The sequence below is a fragment of the Erythrolamprus reginae genome, chromosome 9 (assembly GCF_031021105.1).
Source record: "Erythrolamprus reginae isolate rEryReg1 chromosome 9, rEryReg1.hap1, whole genome shotgun sequence".
Taxonomy (NCBI): domain Eukaryota; kingdom Metazoa; phylum Chordata; class Lepidosauria; order Squamata; family Dipsadidae; genus Erythrolamprus; species Erythrolamprus reginae.
Genome location: NC_091958.1, coordinates 1,626,084 through 1,646,836, shown reverse-complemented (window position 1 = coordinate 1,646,836; position 20,753 = coordinate 1,626,084). Strand labels below are relative to the sequence as shown.

Below are 20,753 nucleotides of genomic sequence, written 5' to 3'. Positions count from 1 at the left end.
TAGACCTCTTCCTTCATCTTTTTTTCAGAGATATTAGGCATGTTTATTTGTACCAAATCACCTAATTTTTAGCAACCTTGTGGAACTCCTTAAGCATGGGGCAATCAAAACTCTTTGAGTTGCTTTAAGGTTTATCTTCTTGTTGTTGGAGGGAGGCAACAACTGACAAATCATGTCCATTTATGCCAAAGACCATCTGGCCTTCCATTTTAGATCATGTTGTCAGCGTTTTTGAACTCCAGCAGTCACTTATTCCTCCAAATAAGTCTAATTTTTTTCTTTCAGGGTTTTAAAGAGTGTAGCATTTTCTGCACGGCACGGAGATTGTACAACTTCTGTAATTTTGGTCCATTTCTTGGCTGCATTTATGCAAATGAGTGAATGGGGATTGATTCAGTAACAATAATTTTCAGAAGACGTGATCAACAAAAAAACCGTTAACGAAATAGGAAAAGTTATTAGTGTTCTCAGAAACAAACTTGGCCAGAGGTTGACAGTTAATTAAACACTGCAGTTTGTACTTTCAGATTGATTCCAGGCCTATGGATGACAAACCTAACCATTATATAAGCCTCTATGCTTGAAAGTTGGGCAATTGAGAGACCCATCTGGGGAGAATTTACAATGCTTGAAATAAACTCTCAGAAGAAATGTTCTTCTCGTTCTCCTGGTGGTATTCACAGTCTTAAGGCTGCCAAGTTTGAAGACCTCTGATCTAAATGATCTATAGAGATCACCAGGTAAATGAAAAAAGGAGTAACTCCCTGAACACGAGACAGATTGGTTGGGAAGCTCCATCAAACAAAGTTTAGAAACACAGAAGACTGACAGCAGAAAAAGACCTCATGGTCCATCTAGTCTGCCCTTATACTATTTCCTGTATTTTATCTTAGGATGGATCTATGTTTATCCCAGGCATGTTTCAATTCAGTAACTTTGGATTGACCAACCACGTCTGCTGGAAGTTTGTTCCAAGGATCTACTACTCTTTCAGTGAAATAATATTTTCTTACGTTGCTTTTGATCTTTCCCCCAACTAACTTCAGATTGTGTCCCCTTGTTCTTGTGTTCACTTTCCTATTAAAAACACTTCCCTCCTGGACCTTATTTAACCCTTTAACGTATTTAAATGTTTCGATCATGTCCCCCCCTTTTCCTTCTGTCCTCCAGACTATACAGATGGAGTCCATGAAGTCTTTCCTGATACGTTTTATGCTTAAGACCTTCCACCATTCTTGTAGCCCGTCTTTGGACCCGTTCAATTTTGTCAATATCTTTTTGTAGGTGAGGTCTCCAGAACTGGACACAGTATGATTCCAAATGGGGTCTCACCAGCGCTCTATCTAAGGGGATCACAATCTCCTTCTTCCTGCTTGTGATACCTTTAGCTATGCAGCCAAGCATCCTACTTGCTTTCCCTACCGCCCGACCGCACTGCTCACCCATTTTGAGACTGTCAGAAATCACTACCCCTAAATCCTTCTCTTCTGAAGTTTTTGCTAACCCAGAACTGCCAATGCAATACTCAGATGGAGGATTCCTTTCCCCCAAGAGCATTATTTGATGGGAATAAATAATGCACTTGAACAGACCCTTGTGGCACACCGTGGTTTTTCTTTGCCCCCCCCCCCACTTTTTTTTAACTTCTCCCCTTCTTGTGTGACTTTCCTTACATCTCCTAAGGCTATTTTCCTGCAAATGATTTCCACTGTCCCAAGAATGCCATAGTTCTCCTCCTGCTAAACATTTGGTGGTAACTTTTTACATGTGCTGAGAAGCCCTTGAGTGACACTGTTCTGCCAAAATAATTTATGGCTCCCAGCTTCCAAAGATTGAGATCATTTTTCTTGGGTCTGTTTTCTTGATGGCATCTGAGGATCTGTCATCGTCATAAATCATCTCCATAATGTAAAAACAAACAAAACAACCATCCAAAACAACCAAATCCCCAGCAATCAGCTTGTCGTGGCCAAAGATAATAATGCTGAGTGAACCAGCAGCCAGTGTTATGGTAGAAATCGGATTTGGGGAAAAGGAATCCTCCATCTGAGTATTGCATTGGCAGTTCTGGGTTAGCAAAAACTTCAGAAGAGAAGGATTTAGGGGTGGTGATTTCTGACAGTCTCAAAATGGGTGAACAGTGTGGTCGGGCAGTAGGAAAAGCAAGTAGGATGCTTGGCTGCATAGCTAGAGGTATAACAAGCAGGAAGAGGGAGATTATGATCCCGCTATATAGAGCGCTGGTGAGACCACATTTGGAATAATACTGTGTCCAGTTCTGGAGACCTCACCTACAAAAAGATATTGACAAAATTGAAGGGGTCCAAAGACAGGCTGCAAGAATGGTGGAAGGTCTTAAGCATAAAACGTATCAGGAAAGACTTAATGAACTCAATCTGTATAGTCTGGAGGACAGAAGGAAAAGGGGGGACATGATCGAAACATTTAAACATGTTAAAGGGTTAAATAAGGTTCAGGAGGGAAGTGTTTTTAATAGGAAAGTGAACACAAGAACAAGGGGACACAATCTGAAGTTAGTTGGGGCAAAGATCCAAAGCAACGTGAGAAAATATTATTTTACTGAAAGAGTAGTAGATCCTTGGAACAAACTTCCAGCAGACGTGGTTGGTAAATCCACAGTAACTGAATTTAAACATGCCTGGGATAAACATATATCCATTGTAAGATAAAATACAGGAAATAGTATAAGGGCAGACTAGATGGACCATGAGGTCTTTTTCTGCCGTCAGTCTTCTATGTTTCTATGTTTCTATTTGCTACATTGGAGAAATCAAGGGAAGGTCCTCTAAGGCAGTGTTTCCCAACCTTGGCAACTTGAAGATATCTGGACTTCAACTCCCAGAATTCCCCAGCCAGCATTTGCTGGCTGGGGAATTTTGGGAGTTGAAGTCCAAATATCTCCAAGTTGCCAAAGTTGGGAAACACTGCTCTAATGTGCTGAACATGACTGTCCAAGCATTTAACCAGGAATGAGAGTTGGAAGTTGGAGTTCTACTTTGGCTGGGACCAAGAATTTAATTGTGAAGGAGGGATTGTTGTGTGGGAATGGCGTCACTTAAATGTTGCTCCTGTATAACACACTCAGTTAACCAAACAGCCCGTATATGTTTACATCAAGGTAATGCGAAGTCTCAAGAAGGAAAGAATCTAGCCATTCACACCTCAGATTGGCTCAGGGCCTGTCAGATCAAATATGGAAGTCTGGATCTGCCCAAAGATGCTGCTATTACTCGTGTTCCAAGTTTGTCATCTCTGAATTTGGGCTTTAGCAAAAATGTAACTGTGATGGCGTTTGGGAAAAAAACTGTTCTTGTGTCTAGTTGTCTTGGTGTGCAGAGCTCTGTAGCGACGTTTTAGAAACATAGAAGACTGACGGCAGAAAAAGACCTCATGATCCATCTAGTCTGCCCTTATACTATTTTCTGTATTTTATCTTAGGATGGATCTCTGTTTATCCCAGGCATGTTTCAATTCAGTTCCTATGGATTTACCAATCACATCTGCTGGAAGTTTGTTCCAAGGATCTACTACTCTTTCAGTAAAATAATATTTTCTCATGTTGCTTCTGATCTTTCCCCCAACTAACCTCAGATTGTGTCCCCTTGTTCTTGTGTTCACCTTCCTATTAAAAACACTTCCCTCCTGGACCTTATTTAACCCTTTAATATATTTAAATGTTTCGATCATGTCCCCCCTTTTCCTTCTGTCCTCCAGACTATACAGGTGGAGTTCATGAAGTCTTTCCTGATATGTTTTATGCTTAAGACATTCCACCATTCTTGTAGCCCGTCTTTGGACCCCTTCAATTTTGAGTGTCGGAGTTGAAACAGTTTGTGTCCAGGATGCGAGGGGTCAGTAAATATTTTCAAAGCCTCTTTTTGACTCGTGCAGTCTACAGGTCCTCGATGAAAGGCAGGTTGGCAGCCATTGTTTTTTCTGCAGTCCTGATTCTCCTCTGAAGTCTTTGTCGCTCTTGCTGGGTTGCAGAACCAAACCAGACAGTTGTAGAGGTGCAGATGACAGACTCAACGATTCCTCTGCAGAAGCTGTCCAAAGATACAGCTTCAAATAGTGGAGGCATAGGAAAAAATCCCTAATCTCTTGCCTCAAAGCTTCATGCCAGTCAGGCTGACAGGCACAAGGCTGGATTTCAATGCCTCACATATAAAAATTGATGCTTTTTATCAAACTCATGCTGCATAAAGAAAGCCCTTCTTAGACTGAGCGGAGTGATAAAATCCAGCTGACACGCAGGGATTTGACTGAGCTTGCAGGAGCATAGAGCTTAAGCAACTTCAAATAGAAATAAAGCTACTTCTCCCACTGTGTTTTTCCCCTTCCAGGATCTTCTGATAAGCGTTTCTATTGTCTGGAAGAAACAAGGGGGGAAATTAACACGAGAAGTATAAAGAATGTTGACTATTGAGTTTGATTTTCATCCGCTCTTCAATGTTTTCTATTTTGAATATATTATCATCATCATCATCATCATTATTATTATTATTATTATTATTATTATTATTATTATTATTATTATGTCAGTACAACACAGCAAACGAGATCACTATGCTGGATTTTGTATTTCATCCCCAGTCGGGCGCTTCCCAAGCACCTAGGACTGCGTGATGTAGCGGCGAATTATGTTTGCCGATCCCAGTAAAGCGGCCTTTTGCAATTGACAGATGGAGATTTTGTCAATTCCGATGGTTTTCAAATGTCCGCTGAGATCCTTTGGCACTGCGCCCAGCGTGCCAAGGACCACTGGGACCTCTTTCACTGGCTTATGCCAGAGTCGTTGAAGCTCGATTTTTAGATCTTCGTATTTCACTAATTTCTCTAGCTGCTTCTCCTGAATTCTACTGTCTCCTGGGATTGCGATATCGATGATCCATACTTTTGTTTTTCTCCACAATCACAATGTCTGGTGTGTTATGCTTCAGAATTTGGTCAGTCGGAAGTCGGAAGTCCCACAGTAGTTTTGTTTGCTCATTTTCGACCACTTTTTCGGGCTTATGATCCCACCAGTTCTTTGCCACTGGTAAATGGTAGTTCCGGCACAGGTTCCAGTGGATCATCTGTGCCACAGCACCATGTCTATGCTTGTAGTCAGTCTGTGAGATCTTTTATTATTATTATTATTATTATTATTATTATTATTATTATTATTATTATCATTATTATTATAATTTATTAGATTTGTATGCCGCCCCTCTGCGAAGACTCGGAATGGCTCACAACAGCAAAACAGTACAAATCCAATAGTTAAAAGCAATTTAAAACCCTTAATATAAAAAACAATCATACATCTCAGACAAACCATACATAAAATGGAACAGCCTAGGGCATATCCAGACACACACACAAGTGCAAATGCGTGCACACACACACACACGCACACACACACCTGACAGGTATTTAGTTGTCCTCCCTTTGTGATAGCATGCAGGGAGGTCTCGGGGTGCACCTATTTCTTCCCAATTTCCATGGTAAAGCACAATGGTTGGAGAATTGCTGTGGACAATGTTGCTGGAATGCGCTCAAACCTGCAACCTTCCGTTGGTCCTACAGATCCTTAAAGAGTTGATATCACTTTCGGTAGTCAAGACCCTCAGGATCTCCTCCACGGGGGCTGCTCTGAACCCAGGGCGGTGACCCTTACCAGGTATTAGTGTGTTTGCAGACCCAACTTCATAGCTACAATGAAGAAAACTGAATATGTCTTGCTAATTTCTGAGTTGCAGGCTTTGCCTGATTCATTCCTCTCTCTCGTAATTTTTTAAAAAACTTCTTAAGTTGTTTTTCCATTCCGTTTAGTTCTAATTGGATACATCTTTCCGTAATTATCGTTTCTTGCATTGCCACTTACACGCTTAAATTTTTCGCAACCCATCTATGGTAATAGAACTCCTTTTTGTGCGGTTCCTGGACTCCTCTGCTCCAAGACAGTTACAATATTCACTCTTTGCTAATAGGTTGGTTTTAATGAGCCTTCTTCATTCTGTCCCCCCTTTTCCCGAAATAGATGGACTTCACTTCAGCGTTGCATTTTTGTTTTTCACTTTTCAAAGTGTCATTTTAATTTGGTCATGGATTAGCTGGGAATGGATCCCATTCCGCCCTTTATAAATTGGTTGGAGAGTTTTCCAACAGCTCTTCAAAGGTCACTTTCCAGTATATTTTCCACAATAAAGTGTTCTCACAATGATGGCAATACCTAGTTGGCTTGGGCCGGTCTTGAAACAAGCAGGGTAGGGTCTGGTTAGCATTTGGCTCATCGGAAAATTGTGGCTTTGCAGGCTAGACTGGGAAACGTAAAATAAATGCTTAAAGAAGTCAGGTACTAATTCTTAAGTGCACCCAATTTGCTTGCAAAACTTCATAGGGCTGCTTTACTGTGCTGGGCTGTTCAATTTGAACATGCAATATAGTTAATAATATAGCCCTGTGAAGGGCCCCAAGCTAACTTATATATTTTAATACTTTGCAGATGGGCCAGTAATCCATTTCTGGTTTGCACTGATTGTAAATCATAATTAGATTGTTATAATTTGATAAATCATGATTTGATCACTAGAATACAGTGTTCCCTCGATTTTCGCCGGTTCGAACTTCGCGAATAGCCTATACCACGGTTTAAAAAAATATATTAATTAAAAATACTTCGCGGATTTTTTTCTATACCACATCATTGCCAAACTTTCGTCTGCCATTGCTGATTGGCCAAAATCTCGGCTAATCAGCGTTATTATTGCAAAAAAAATAATTATTGTTAATCAATAATTATGTTTATAAATATCAGGATCACTGTGTTTTATTCAATGGTGAATATCAGTAATAATGGTGAGTAAATGGTTGTTAAGGGAATGGGAAATGGTAATATAGGGGTTTAAAGTGTTAAGGGATGACTTGTGAGACTGTTCATACCCAAAAATAGTGTGTTTACTTCCGCATCTCTACTCCGCGGAAATTCGACTTTCACGGGTGGTCTCGGAACATATCCCCCGCGAAAATCGAGGGAACACTGTACTCCTAACCGTGGCGACACTAATGTGACTGATAGGCAGCATCCACATGCTGGTTCCCTCCAGATAAGCAGAACCAGAATTGTTCCCCCAAATTCTCAGCCAGCCAATGTTGGCTGTGTTCCTCTCTCTGGCATTCCCAGAGTTGGCGTCCAAGTTCCTATAGGGGGAAAGGGGCCCTTTTCTTCCATTAATTCTGCCTTCCACGGGGAAGATATCCCGAGTAAACCACCAAGAGTGATGCTCTCTGTATTTAGGGCGTCTTGGTGGGCCACTCTCTCTTTTTCAAAAGCAGAAAATGCAAGATTAAATTAGGTCATCTGCTTACAACTAAATACAGCTTTTATTAGATAAGTACAACCTACATTAGGCTGGGCAAGCATAGCAATTATCTGTCTGCTTCTCAAAATTGCTGCCTAAAATCTGAAATGGTTTGGAGCAGCAGCTCTTTTGCCATCTCTGTGGTGGCGTTGAAGGTTGTTATGAAACGGACACTTCTCCCAAATTTGAAGAAGGGGAACTGAGAACTTTAGGGTTTTAGATTTCTCCCTTCCTTCCTTCCTTCCTTCCTTCCTTCCTTCCTTCCTTCCTTCCTTCCTTCCTTCCTTCCTTCCTTCCTCCCTCCCTCCCTCCCTTCCCTCCCTCCCTCCTTCCCTCCTTCCTTCCCTCTTTCCTCTCCCTCCTTCCCTCCTTCCCTCCTTCCCTCCTTCCCTCCTTCCCTCCTTCCTCCCTCCCTCCCTCCTTCCTTCCCTCCTTCCTTCCTCCCTCCCTTCCCTCCCTCCCTCCTTCCTTCCTTCCCTCCTTCCTTCCCTCTTTCCTCTCCCTCCTTCCCTCCTTCCTTCCTCCCTCCCCCCTCCCTTCCCTCCCTCCCTCCTTCCCTCCTTCCTTCCCTCTTTCCTCTCCCTCCTTCCCTCCTTCCTTCCTTCTTCCCTCCCTCCCTCCTTCCTTCCCTCCTTCCTTCCCTCTTTCCTCTCCCTCCTTCCCTCCTTCCCTCCTTCCTTCCCTTCCTTCCTTCCTTCCTTCCTTCCTTCCTTCCTTCCTTCCTGTTACTTGCATAGAACGTGCAAACAAAGTTTCTCCCCTGCATACCACACATATCCCCACACAGCTTTCTGTTCCTAGCATCAGGCCAGATGAAAAGCAGTTTTTGAAAGGAGGAAGGATCACAACTGTTTTGAAAGGAAGCAGCTGAAAGGAATTTACATGTTGTTTAAATTGTTTGAAATCAGCATTATTTGATGTGGCTCACAAACAAAGGAAATGTATTTTAACTTCAGCTGGCAACTCAATGCGCTTAGCGGGTATCAAAGGCAACATACCAAATGAAGGTACGAATTTTATACATGTGCCTAGTTTATGCACACACAGAAAGACAGACTTACACATTAAGGGTTTTGAGTAGAGATTTTTAATCTTATGGATTTCTTTATCAGCTTGGACTGGTTGAACCAAAGGAATATTTGCCGTGGTCAGGGGAAATTGATTGGGTCAAGCCGGGAAGCCTTTGTGGGGTTTCTAAACAATAAATTCTGGCGGCTAATTTTCAGCGGCCCCCACAGTCTCTTCTTCTACCCTCACAAAGTCAAGTCAACTGATGGATGGAGACTAGACACACACAAAAACCCTCTTGGCTAATTGCTCCGGAGAGAAGCCCTTGTATTTTTTAGCCATTTATTATTTCTGTGCTGTTTGCCTTTGGTGTATCTCTCAGGCTCGGTTGTTTCTGTTCATCGTACACATGATTCTCTAAATATTGACATAAGCAGGTGTTCGGTGTACTTTCCATCTGTTTAACAGGGTTGATTGATGGCACCCTGGGAGTGGTTTTGTTTTTAGAGTTTCTTGTCCCTGCTTCTTGTCTGTCAGGTAGGTGGAAAGGATGTTTCTCCCTGTAATGAAGAGGATATAGTAAAGAGTCAAGCAGTCATATTATATTCCGGTAGAAGCAGCAACCAGGGTGTCGAATCAGCAGATGGACCCTGGCCTTGCAGGTTAAAGAATATCAGAAGTGATGCGCCCACAAAGGATTTTCTGTGCAAAAATTGTTTTCTTTGTGCAAAAGAACAGAGGAATATTTTTAGCTTAGGGTTGAACTATGGAGTAGCCCTGGATGGGGTTCTTGCAGGGTGCTGATGCTTCAATCCATCAACCATGTGTAGAGATCATCAAGAACTCCCATGAATGTGGGTATATAGAATGGGAGGCATTTAGGTGCTTCTCTCCTTCTACATGGCAATGTGGTGAATGCTTCATTGAAAGCAAAACTGGAGGTAGACTTCTTTGATGCTTGGATGTACTTCCTACCTTTGATGAGTACTCAGGATTATTTCAAGCTAAGCTTGGAAAGTACATTGCACCCTAGTATTATTTTGACTCAGTCCATAACAGAAAGATGGCAAGTTGAGCCCCCTTGGGTATCAGCAGATAATTGGGCCATCTTTACTGCTTTGAAGATTCCTTAATTAGGCAGTTTAAAGTAATTATATTCTGGTTTTGGGTGACTCAGCAATTTTATGAGTCTCGTAGATGCCAAATTTCCCTTTAAACAAACACTACTGAACTTTGGGGATGGAAGTTCCACATGGCTGGGTGGAGTTTTTTGAGTTTCTCTTGCGCTGGACGTAAATTGTTTGTAGTGTTGACATGTTAAAAAAAAACACCCCACGTACCCATGTAATAATAATAATAATAAAATAGTGCTCTTCATCACCAAAGTGATTCATTTCTAGAAGAGGTAAACCAACCCATTTGATTAATGTTTCAGAAACAATGCAGACTTCCATTCCAGTAGGGTAAAATAATTTAAGAAAAAACCCATTTCTATTTGGGAGCCATCTAGTGCCTTCACTTAATGAGCCCTGTGTGCAATTAATCAAATAAATTACCATTCTTCTGTGCTCGCAAATGCTGCACATTCCCAATTGTTCCTAGCGAATGCTGAGTCAGCTTCTTGCTCCAGTTGTTGTGGTTCAGTGCTCTGCACTTGGAGCCTGACATGATACCTCTTCCTTCTCGAGCAGTTTTGAGCAACCAGCAAGTTGTTGTAATTGATTCCCCCTTAACAGCCTTAGAACTAAGGCCACCCCTGTCCTGCTCTGCAAGGCTCTTGTGGACAACAAAGACAATTGTGGGTTGCCTTCAACAGGCTCCTGAGGGCCTGGAGAATGGCAACAGGTGCAGAAACAAAATTCTCCATGGTTTTTGAGGTTGCAGAAAGCAAGGGAAAGAAAAATGAATGTGTGTGTTTGACCCTAATATTTATTTGTTTGTTTATTCGATTTTTTAAAATGTCGCCCTTCTCCTTAGACCCAGGGCAACTGTGGCGAAGGGGGCGTTTGCCCAGGTTCGCCTGGTGCACCAGTTGTGGCCCTATCTGGACCGGGACTCACTGCTCACAGTCACTCATGCCCTCATCACCTCGAGGCTCGACTACTGTAACGCTCTCTACATGGGGCTACCTTTGAAGAGTGTTCGGAAACTTCAAACCGTGCGGAATGCAGCTGCGAGAGCAGTCATGGGCTTCTCCAAGTATGCCCATGTCACTCCAACACTCCGCAGTCTGCATTGGTTGCCGATCAGTTTCCGGTCACAATTCAAAGCGTTGGTTATGACCTATAAAGCCCTTCATGGCACCGGACCAGAATATCTCCGGGACCGCCTTCTGCCGCACAAATCCCAGCGACCAGTTAGGTCCCACAGAGTTGGCCTTCTCCGGGTCCCATCAACTAAACAATGTCGTTTTCCTGGACCCAGGGGAAGAGCCTTCTCTGTGGCGGCCCTGACCCTTTGGAACCAACTCCCCCCAGATATCAAAGTTGCCCCCACCCTCCTAGCCTTTTGTAAGCTCCTTAAAACCCACTCTGTCGTCAGGCATGGGGGAATTTAAATTTCCCTTCCCCCTAGGCTTATAGAATTTATGCATGGTATGTCTGTAGGTATGATTGGTTTCTTAAATTAGGGTTTTTAAATTAACTTAAATTCTTGGATTTGTTTATATTGTTTTATTGTTGTTAGCTGCCCCGAGTCTACAGAGAAGGGCGGCATACAAATCTGATAGATAGATAGATAGATAGATAGGTAGGTAGGTAGGTAGGTAGGTAGATAGGTAGACAGACAGACAGACAGACAGACAAACAAACTTACAACATGTGAGCAATAGCACTTTTTAAACAGAGCCAGCCTATTGTCCCCCCACAATCCGGGTCCTCATTTGACCCACCTTGGAAGGATGGAAGGCTGAGCCAACCTTGAGCTGGTGATGAGATTTGAACCGCTGACCTGCAGATCTAGCAGTCAGCTTTTAGTGGCCTGCAGTGCGATTATGGTGATCATGGTTCTTGCATGTAGCAGGTGATCTTAATTTCCTGTTCTGCCCCAACTGGACCAAGAAAGAGGTTCGTCTCCCCCTGCAGGAACTGTAGGAAGAAGGTCTTCAAAAGGGCCTCGATTTTGACCCAGGGCAACGTTGTGATTTCAGCGGGAGGTAAAGCCCCCTGTTCCCCTCTCTTTCTTTCTAGAGGACTATCCTAGCGGGACGTGGCTTGGGGACGAAAACAATCCTGAGATGCGTGTGCGCTGCCCTATCACGCCGGCGGACATGCTCCACATCAGCACCAATTGCCGGACGGCCGAGAAGATGGCGCTGACGTTGCTTGACTACCTGTTCCACCGGGAAATCCAGGCCATCTCTAACCTCTCTGGCCAAGGGAAGCACGGCAAGAAGCAACTGGACCCTCTCATGATCTACGGCATCCGTTGTGAGTACTGGGTCTCTCCCTGGGCCTTGAGATCTACCCCCACCCCATAAGCACAGCAGAGGTTTCCAATGATTTGGGGGATGGTTGTCCCAAGTGTGGTGGCCGATAGGTCTTTTTTTTCTTTTCGGTGGCGAGGGGCAGTTCCTGTCTTTTGGACCTGCAGTCTGAATCCGTCCCACAGAAATCAGCTAGAAAAATGCACTTGGCTTGACTCGGTGGGAGATTCGACCGACACACCACAGCTGCATTCTAACACAAACGTTTTGTCAGTCTAGGAAAATTACCCAACAGTTTCCCCTTTGCTGTAACCCTGAAATTGGCCGGTTTTCTGGTTTTTGTTCCTCTCGAGATAAATACGTAGGGGATGCTTAGCTTTTTCCGATGAATGAGAAGCAAATCCCATTTCAGCAGATTGGACTTACAGGGGGGGCTGAGCTGTTCCAGCAGACCACGGAAGTGGAGGGACCGGCCTTGAGAAAAATGGCCATTTCTTGAGGAAGCCACTCTCAGCAGTTATTGAGTTAAGTTAGAAAAAGCTGAAAAGTCTCCAATGCTATTCATCTAGTGCAGTCAGGCGGTAGGGAAAGCAAGTAAGATGCTTGGCTGCATAGCTAGAGGTATAACAAGCAGGAAGAGGGAGATTGTGATCCCCTTATATAGAGCGCTGGTGAGACCACATTTGGAGTACTGTGTTCAGTTCTGGGGACCTCACCTACAAAATTGACAAAATTGAACGGGTCCAAAGACGGGCTACAAGAATGGTGGAAAGTCTTAAGCATAAAACATATCAGGAAAGACTTAATGAACTCCATCTGTATAGTCTGGAGGACAGAAGGAAAAGGGGGGGACATGATAGAAACAGTTAAATAGGTTAAAGGTTTAAATAAGGTCCAGGAGGGAAGTGTTTTTAATAAGAAAGTGAACACAAGAACAAGGGGACACAATCTGAAGTTAGTTAGGAGAAAGATCAAAAGCAACATGAGAAAATATTATTTTACTGAAAGAGGAGTAGATGCTTGGAACAAACTTCCAGCAGACGTGGTTGGTAAATCCACAGGAACTGAATTGAAACATGCCTGGGATAAACATATATCCATTGTAAGATAAAATATAGGAAATAGTATAAGGGCAGACTAGATGGACCATGAGGTCTTTTTCTGCCATCGGACTCCTATGTTTCTATGTTTCAGATGGGCTCTCTCGCTATCCCATGTCGGATCCAGCTCCCTCATTCCATGCTGCTGCATGTTAAAAGAAATATAAATAGATTCAGGGATAGGCCCCATTGTCCAGTGGCGATAAGGCAGCTGGCTCAGTGTTGAGGGTCGGCAGTTGGGATGGAAATCTGTTGATCTTAAGAGTAGGTTGAGGAAAGTTGGTTTTGAAAGGCAATGTTGAAGCTGCGCCAGAGATTCCCCTTGTGCATGTTGGTATGGGGTCTACTTAAATGTCACCCAGATGAGTTGTGTTCTAGCACAGGGGTAGTCAAAACTGGCTCTTCTATGACATCGGGGTTTCAACTCCCAGAGTTCCTGAGCTAGCATGTTTGGCTCAGGAATTTTGGGAGTTGAGATCCACGAGTCACAGAAGAGCCAACGTTGCCTACCTCTGTTCTAGGAGAAAGGGACAGCAATGATTCTGAATGAGTTCACCATTCCAAAATATTGTTAAGAAAGTTTTGTCTATTCCATTGTGATGCTTGGAATGGCAAACCACATTTCACAATCCTAGATAAAGGGTTGAGAATGGTGCTCTTTCCAGAAGTTATGAATTTAGGGAGATTAATGCGGAAAGGGTAGAAAACTAAGTCAGACAGTTGATCTAAACCATACATCTCTGTCTGGAAGCTTATGGTTTGGGTCAGGAGTCATGTTTTGAGGAAGCCTTGTCTGAACTGAAGCACTGATGAATCAATGCCCCCACTGAATACGCTGTCACTCACCTACCTTTCCTCCAGCCACCGGTGGGAAAGCATTCTTCTCACCCTGGACGCCAGGGCAACTGCAGGGTTGCCAAGTTGCCTTTCGGTTAAGTCTCGTCTTTCAACCCGTCAGTGGAAAGATCCTTGTTGATCCTTTTCTCTTTCTGGGAAAAAAGCCCCAACCAAATCTGTATTTAATAGAAAATATTTTGAAAAGTATATAATATTCCGCAGCCGCACTTCCCGAATGAGGGGAAATATGCTTATTAAGAATTCTTGATATTGTGCATAAGCTTTCCCACAAAGCTATTAATCTTTCGAGGTGTATGTTTTCCTTCAGTCGTTTCCCATAATGGCAGCGGGTGGTTGATCAGGGAAGGCAGGACGCAGGCGGAGGAGATGGTTCAAGGCTCCTTCCACCAAGGCTACTAAAGAAAGATTTTCTAGAGTAGTGAAATCCAATAGGCAGCGGTTAACGGGGGTGGGGGGGTGGGGGGTTTGTCCCTGAAAATCTAGTTTTACTCTCTCGTAAGTATAAATAGATTTCTCAGGCCTGTCTGCCTAATCTTTCCTTGAATCGTGATAACAATTGAGCTCAACATTTCTGTTGTTAAGTGAAACATTCATTAAGTGAGTTTGCTCCACTTTACAGCTTTTCTGCCCAGAGTTGTTAAGTGAATCATTGCATTTGTTAAGTGAGTAACATGGTCGTTAAGTGAATCTGGATTCCCCATTGACTTTGCTTCTCAGAAGGTCACCGACGGGAGTTATGTGACCTCCAGGAAATTGCAGCTGTCATAAATATCAATCATTTGCCAAGTGTCCGAATTTTGATCACATGTGACCTGGGGATGCTGCAGGGGTCATAAGGATGGAAAACGGCCCTAAATCTCCCCTTCTCAACGTCGTCGTAACTTCAAAGCGTCACTCAATGAATTGGTGTAAGTCGAGGACTCCCAGTGTCACGAGACAGACCTTTTGTCAATGGAGGTTGAGGTCTATCCAAAGCCCAGCTGAAAGGCTAAGGGTGTTTGTGCAAATTCCGATTTCTTGCTATTTCTGGCAAATTTGTATATTCCGCGCACCGATTTATTTTTATTTCATTAAGAGGAAGACACGGGGAAGGGGTTGACTCCAGCATCAACAGGGCCTTTCCTCTGCCAAGTTCTGTGAATAATGTACCCTTCCCTGACCGAAAAATGTCTAAGGACTTTGAGCAAGGGTACCGCATCTTATCTGGAGTGAATGGGATCAGGTCCAGCCTTCGCTCAGAGCCAGATAAAAGTACAGCCAACGAGGGAAGGATGGGAGGACATTTCCCGCTGTGCTGCCAGAGACTATAGAATTTCAGCACATCTTTCTCATCCTGGGACTTCATGTAGCTTTTCTCTTTTGGGAAATTTACCCAAGGATCCCTCGGTGGCAGAGAACGGGTGTCCGGTTACGATGAACTGGAAGTGGGCCGTGATGCCGGTCACCCATTCTTGGGCTGACACACAGTAGAGAAGATGAAAAACTTCCTTTTCTCAAGCAAGTCAGAACCTAAGACCCAGTCTTCCCCCACATCAGCCCATAGTCCAGAAAAATACATGGCCCATGCTTTGGAGAAAAAAACAATAGAGTAAAGCAGTGATGGCGAACCTATGGCACGGGTGCCACAGGTGTCACGCGGAGCCATATCTGCTGGCACGCGAGCCCTTGCCCTAGCTCAGCTCCAATGTGCATGTGTGTGCCGGCCAGCTGATTTTGGGCTGACACAAAGTCTCTGGGAGGGTGTTTTTGGCTTCCAGAGAGCCTCCAGGGGGATAGGGGAGGATGCTTTTACACTCCCGAAGCTCCAAGGGAGACTTGGATCCTCGGGAGTGTGAAACATGAGTCTCCTGGGCTCACCAGAAGTTGGGAAACAGGCCGTTTCTGGCCTCCAGAGGTCCTCCCGGGAGTGGAGGAAACTGTTATCGTCCTCCCCAGGCATTGAATAATAGGTGTGGGCACTAGCGCATGCATCATAGCGCATGCCCACGCTCTTTCAGCAACCGAAGGAAAAAAAAGGTTCGCCATCATGGAGTAGAGCTTGCTTGTTTCTCTATGGACAGTTGTAGGAATGGAAGTGTTGGGAGAGGGCCAATGGGAGAGCAAGCAGAATTAGGGTGGAATAATTTGGGACCAAAATTGGGCAGAAATGCAGACAAACTTTTCTCAGATGGGCGCAGAAGAAGCCGTACTATTAAAACCCATCTTTAATGTGATGATGAATCCCTACAAGGGTGGAAAATATGGTAGCCTGGCTCCGTTCTCTGTGAACCTGCTATCAGTTTAATTCATCAGCGAGAGGGTCTGCTTCATCTGGAACCCATCAGGGTTTAAAATAGACCAGACAGAGGGCTGCAACCTAAAACAAATTATGCAAAACCTATCAAAATAGAACGAGGAAAAGAAGCAGATTTCTGTTTCTGGTTAACGCGAGATGAACTTCATCCGAAAACCTGCGATTTGCAGATGTGGGGAAACCGTATCTTCTCAGGAGAGCAAAACGGAACAGCGAAAGCTTGGTGGACCCAAGAGCAGAGTGCAGAGCTTGTAACGCAGTATATATATATATATATATATATATATATATATATATATATATATTACAAGGCAGAGCCCCAGGTTCAAATCCCAATAAGGTTGTGGCTACCTGATGAAGGCAAATAAGCCCAAACAAGATACACACACACCCCTCATATTTTTCGTAGTGTTAGACGCACCTTAGTTTTTTGGGAGGAAAATAGGGAAAAGAATCTGCTTACCAGGTATTTGTCTGGTGTAGCGTCCTTAGTCTGGTCAGCTTCAGCACATTATTTTATCCCTGGGTTAAGGGCTTTAAAAAAACCCTTATTTGGAGAGAGTAACCATGAAAGAGCTTGCAAGCCAGTAAGAGCTGGGAACATCATTAGCACCTGGAAAGAAACATTTGGAAGAAGGAGAGCAATGGAAAAAACCTGCAAAGACTTAGGTCTTGGAAAGCATTCTTTGCAGAGAGTAACAATGAAAGAGCCTGCAAGCCGGTAAGAGCTGAGAACGTTGTTAGCACCTGTTAGGGCTGGAAAGAAACATGGAGCAAGTAGAGCAATGAAAAAACCCAGCAAAGACTTGGTGCTTGGAAAACATTCTTTGCAGAGAGAAACAATGAAAGAGCCTGCAAGGTAAGAGCTGGGAAGATTGTTAGCAGCTAGTTAGGGCTGGGGGGGGGGGGGGGGGGCGAAAAAAAAAAGCAAAAAAAAAAAAACCCTTCAGAGGATAAGACGCACCCAAATTTTCAGCCTCTTTTAGGGAGGAAAATACCAGGTATATATCTGGTTTTGTTGGCTATGCAATTCTCCCAGAAATACACATTCCCTACCGTGTAAGGTAGCACCAGCAGTATTGGTCCCTTGCTTGCTGACTTTAGGATGGGGAAGCAGACCTGGGGACTTCAACTCCCAGAATTCCTGAGCCAGCGTGTGATCAAAATTCATACTTAGGACCATTGCTGTGCCCCAAGACCACATGAGCCACATTTGCGACCTTTTGACAAGCAAGATCAATGGAGAAGCCAGATTCACTTAAACGTGTTGCTAGGTTATCAGCTGCAGTGATTCTCTTAACAACTGTGGCCAGGAAGGTCATAAAAAAATCTTGGTGGATAATCAACTAAACATGAGCCAGCAATGTGCAGCAGCGGCCAAAAAAAGCCAACACAATCCTAAGCTGCATCAACAGGGGGATACACTCCAAGATTAGAGAGGTATTAAAACCACTCTATAACGCCCTGGTCAGACCACATCTGGAGTACTGCATCCAGTTCTGGTCACCACACCTCAGAAGAGACATTGAAACTCTGGAGAAGATGCAGAAAAGAGCAACCAAAATTATTAGGGGACTCGAAACCAAGACTTACGAAGAGAGATTGCAGGAACTGGGCATGGATAGCCTAGAGAAAAGGAGGGCCAGAGTGGACATGATAGCTGTATATAGGTATATGAAGGGTTGCCACAGAGAGGAGGGGGTCACTCTATTCTCCAGAGCATCAGAGGGCCGGATGAGGGACAACGGCTGGAAGCTGACCATGGAGAGATTCAACCTAGAAGTAAGGAAGAACTTCCTGACGGTCAGAGCGATCAACCAGTGGAACAACCTGCCTGCGGAGGTTGTGAACTCCCCAACTCTGGACACTTTCAAGAGGAGATTGGACTGCCACTTGGCTGGGGTGCTTTAGGATTCCTGCTCAGGCAGGGGGTTGGACTTGATGACCTGCATGGTCCCTTTCAACTCTAACAATCAATCAATCAAGCAATCAATAAAAAGGGGCCAAAGTCACTTAACAACAGAAATTTGGGGCTTGATTGTGGTTGTGCAAGCCGAGGGCTACCTGCGTTAATTTTGGCCTCATAAGAGCTCCACCCGTGAAGCTTAGCTGTGAGCTGGAATTGCAGCGGAGTTATTCCATCGAAGGACGGTCCCTAGGTCTCAAAGAGAACTTGCCCAACCTGACTCTGAATGGGGCTGCAGCATTATTTCCCGATAGCTGAGATGGCGTCGCCTGAAAAGCCAGAATTATTGAAAAGGATTATCTTAATCTGGCCTCTCAGGTTTTCTTCTTTGCTCTGGGTCCTGTTATGTGAATTTATTTATTTATTTATTTATCTATCTATCTATCTATCTATCTATCTATCTATCTATCTATCTATCTATCTATCTATCTATTAGATTTGTATGCCGCCCCTCTCCGTAGACTCGGGGCGGCTCACAACAATAACAAGAACAATGTAAGAACAAATCTAATAATTTAAAAAACGCTAAAAACCCCATTATTAAAAGCAAACATACACACAAACATACCATGTATAAACTGTATAGGTCCGGGGGAGATGTTTCAGTTCCCCCATGCCTGACGGCAGAGATGGGTCTTAAGAACTTTACGAAAGGCAAGGAGGGTGGGGGCAGTTCTAATTTCCGGGGGGAGCTGTTTCCAGAGGGTCGGGGCCGCCACAGAGAAGGCTCTTCTCCTGGGTCCCACCAAATGACATTGTTTAGTCGATGGGACCCGGAGAAGGCCAACTTATCGTTTCTTGGATTGAAGGCTAAAATTCGGGGATGCAAATTCTAAAGGCGCGATCGTATTGCCTGGGTAGGCTGCCCTGGGTTTTATTTTTGTAATGGGCTCCAAAATATTTATTCCCTTCCAGCAGAGAATTAACTAATAAAAGCCATCGATGCGTGGGCTGAACATTGCCGGGCTCGTATTGCTAATATTAAGCATGAGTCTGAGTCGAATGCTAAATCTGGAAACCGTTGAGCTCCTTCATAGCCGTCCCTGCCTGATGAGCTCTAATGAGAAATTTTAGCTAAGCTAATGAAGCTGCCGGCGTGCCATTTCGAAGCTATAACACTCACAGAGCATGAAACATTTGGATTTTATCACTGCTCCGAAACCAAAGCGGTCCTCCAATTAACCAGCTCTCTCCTTTTAATGAAATGCTTTCTCAGCATCCTTTCCCAACCTCGAGCCAGTCTCCAACTTGCTCCCATAAATCAGCAATTCGGGTTACATTAATTGAGAACAAGAACATTGCAAATTAATTCTGGATACTCTCGCTTGCAAATGTCGAAAGTGCCTCATTTAATACATGCAAAATAACCATTTCGTTTCCAGTAGCCTTGCAAGATTCACGGCCCCTTGGGATCTTGCGGAACCATCCGTTTCTAATGTTGGGGGTTTAATTCTCCCAGTGGTTTCTCTCCAATTTTCTGGGCATATTTGCAAAGGTCCCCAATTTTATTCACTGTACAGTAGTGAACATTCCATCATACTTTTAAGAATGTCCCAGACTCCGAATTGGAGAGGGAATAATGATTTTTCCAGTTGTTGAATTGTACTGCGGAGACACCGAGCACAATTGTGGGCACAGTTTTTTCCCTTGTCGGTGCTGAAAAGAAAATTATAGTTTGCACTAGGTGCCAAACTGCCAAGATACTTGGGGCTGCAGACTGGATTGGAAAACAGCACTTTGGTTCCACACGCATTTTCGTACAGTGCATCTCCAACAATTGATCTGATGCCTTAGATAAAGTATAGTATCTGTTCTGTCGGGCTCTCTGGTAGAATCCTCCCAAAAATTCACAGGTACAAATTTCAGACACACACACGTTTGAAAATTCAAAACAATGTTCTTTATAATGAAAATCCACTTAACCTAAGCCCTCTTTTGGTATAGCAAAGAGCACTGGTCTCCAAACAAACTGGTAATTTATACAAGTCCCTTATCAGTTCTGTGATACTTAGCTTGCAGCTGTGAGGTAATTCAAAGTCCTTCTTTCACAAAGTGAAACACACTTTGCTCTGGTTTAGTTTCAAAGCAGGGAAAAATCAGCACACAAAAAGTCAAAGTCAGTAAAGCAGTCACGAAACACAAGGATCAGATAATCCTCCACAATGGCCAAACCCACAGGCTGCTATTTATAGCAGCCTCACTAATGACCACAGCCCCACCCAACCACAGGTGGCCTCATTTTCTTTGATAATAATCTCTCAGTTGTTGTTGCCTATGCATCGCTCTCCGCATGCGTGGCTGTATCATTAACTCTTGTTCTGAATCCAAGGAGGAGCTAGAGAATTGATCTCCTTCTGAGCTGTCTGCCCCACTCTCCTCCTCCCTGTCACTCATGTCTTCTTGGTCAGAGGAGCCTTCATCAGCAGATTCCACCAGGGGCAAAACAGGCCTGCAGCATGTGGATGTCTCCCCCGCATCCACAGTCCTTGGGGCAGGAGCTGGGCCAGAGCTAACCACAACAGTATCAAGATTTGCACCACCTTCACACCACCTTTGAAAACCACACGCAAGGCTTGTCCCTCCATGTCTGAATCACCAAGGTATTTTATTTGGTCACTAAGCCAGTGAAAATCTGTGGGCCCCTGTGAGTTTGAAACAGGGGATTAACAGATGCTTTGACCAAAGCATAGAGCGGCTGAAGTGCTTTGAGAGCTGCATCTACGGAGGGCTAAGGAGCGAA

The 20,753-nt window shown here is 44.0% G+C and overlaps 1 protein-coding gene across 2 annotated transcripts in view; it reads left to right on the top strand.

The window, feature by feature from the left end:
* The window catches only part of BANP (BTG3 associated nuclear protein), a 124,277-nt gene that overhangs the window by 39,656 nt on the left and 63,868 nt on the right, over positions 1 to 20,753 (top strand). For both annotated transcript variants that reach the window (XM_070761832.1, XM_070761831.1), the window contains exon 7: positions 11,561 to 11,800. In XM_070761832.1, the coding sequence (XP_070617933.1) occupies positions 11,561 to 11,800 (240 nt within the window). The remainder of the gene's footprint in view (positions 1 to 11,560; positions 11,801 to 20,753) is intronic.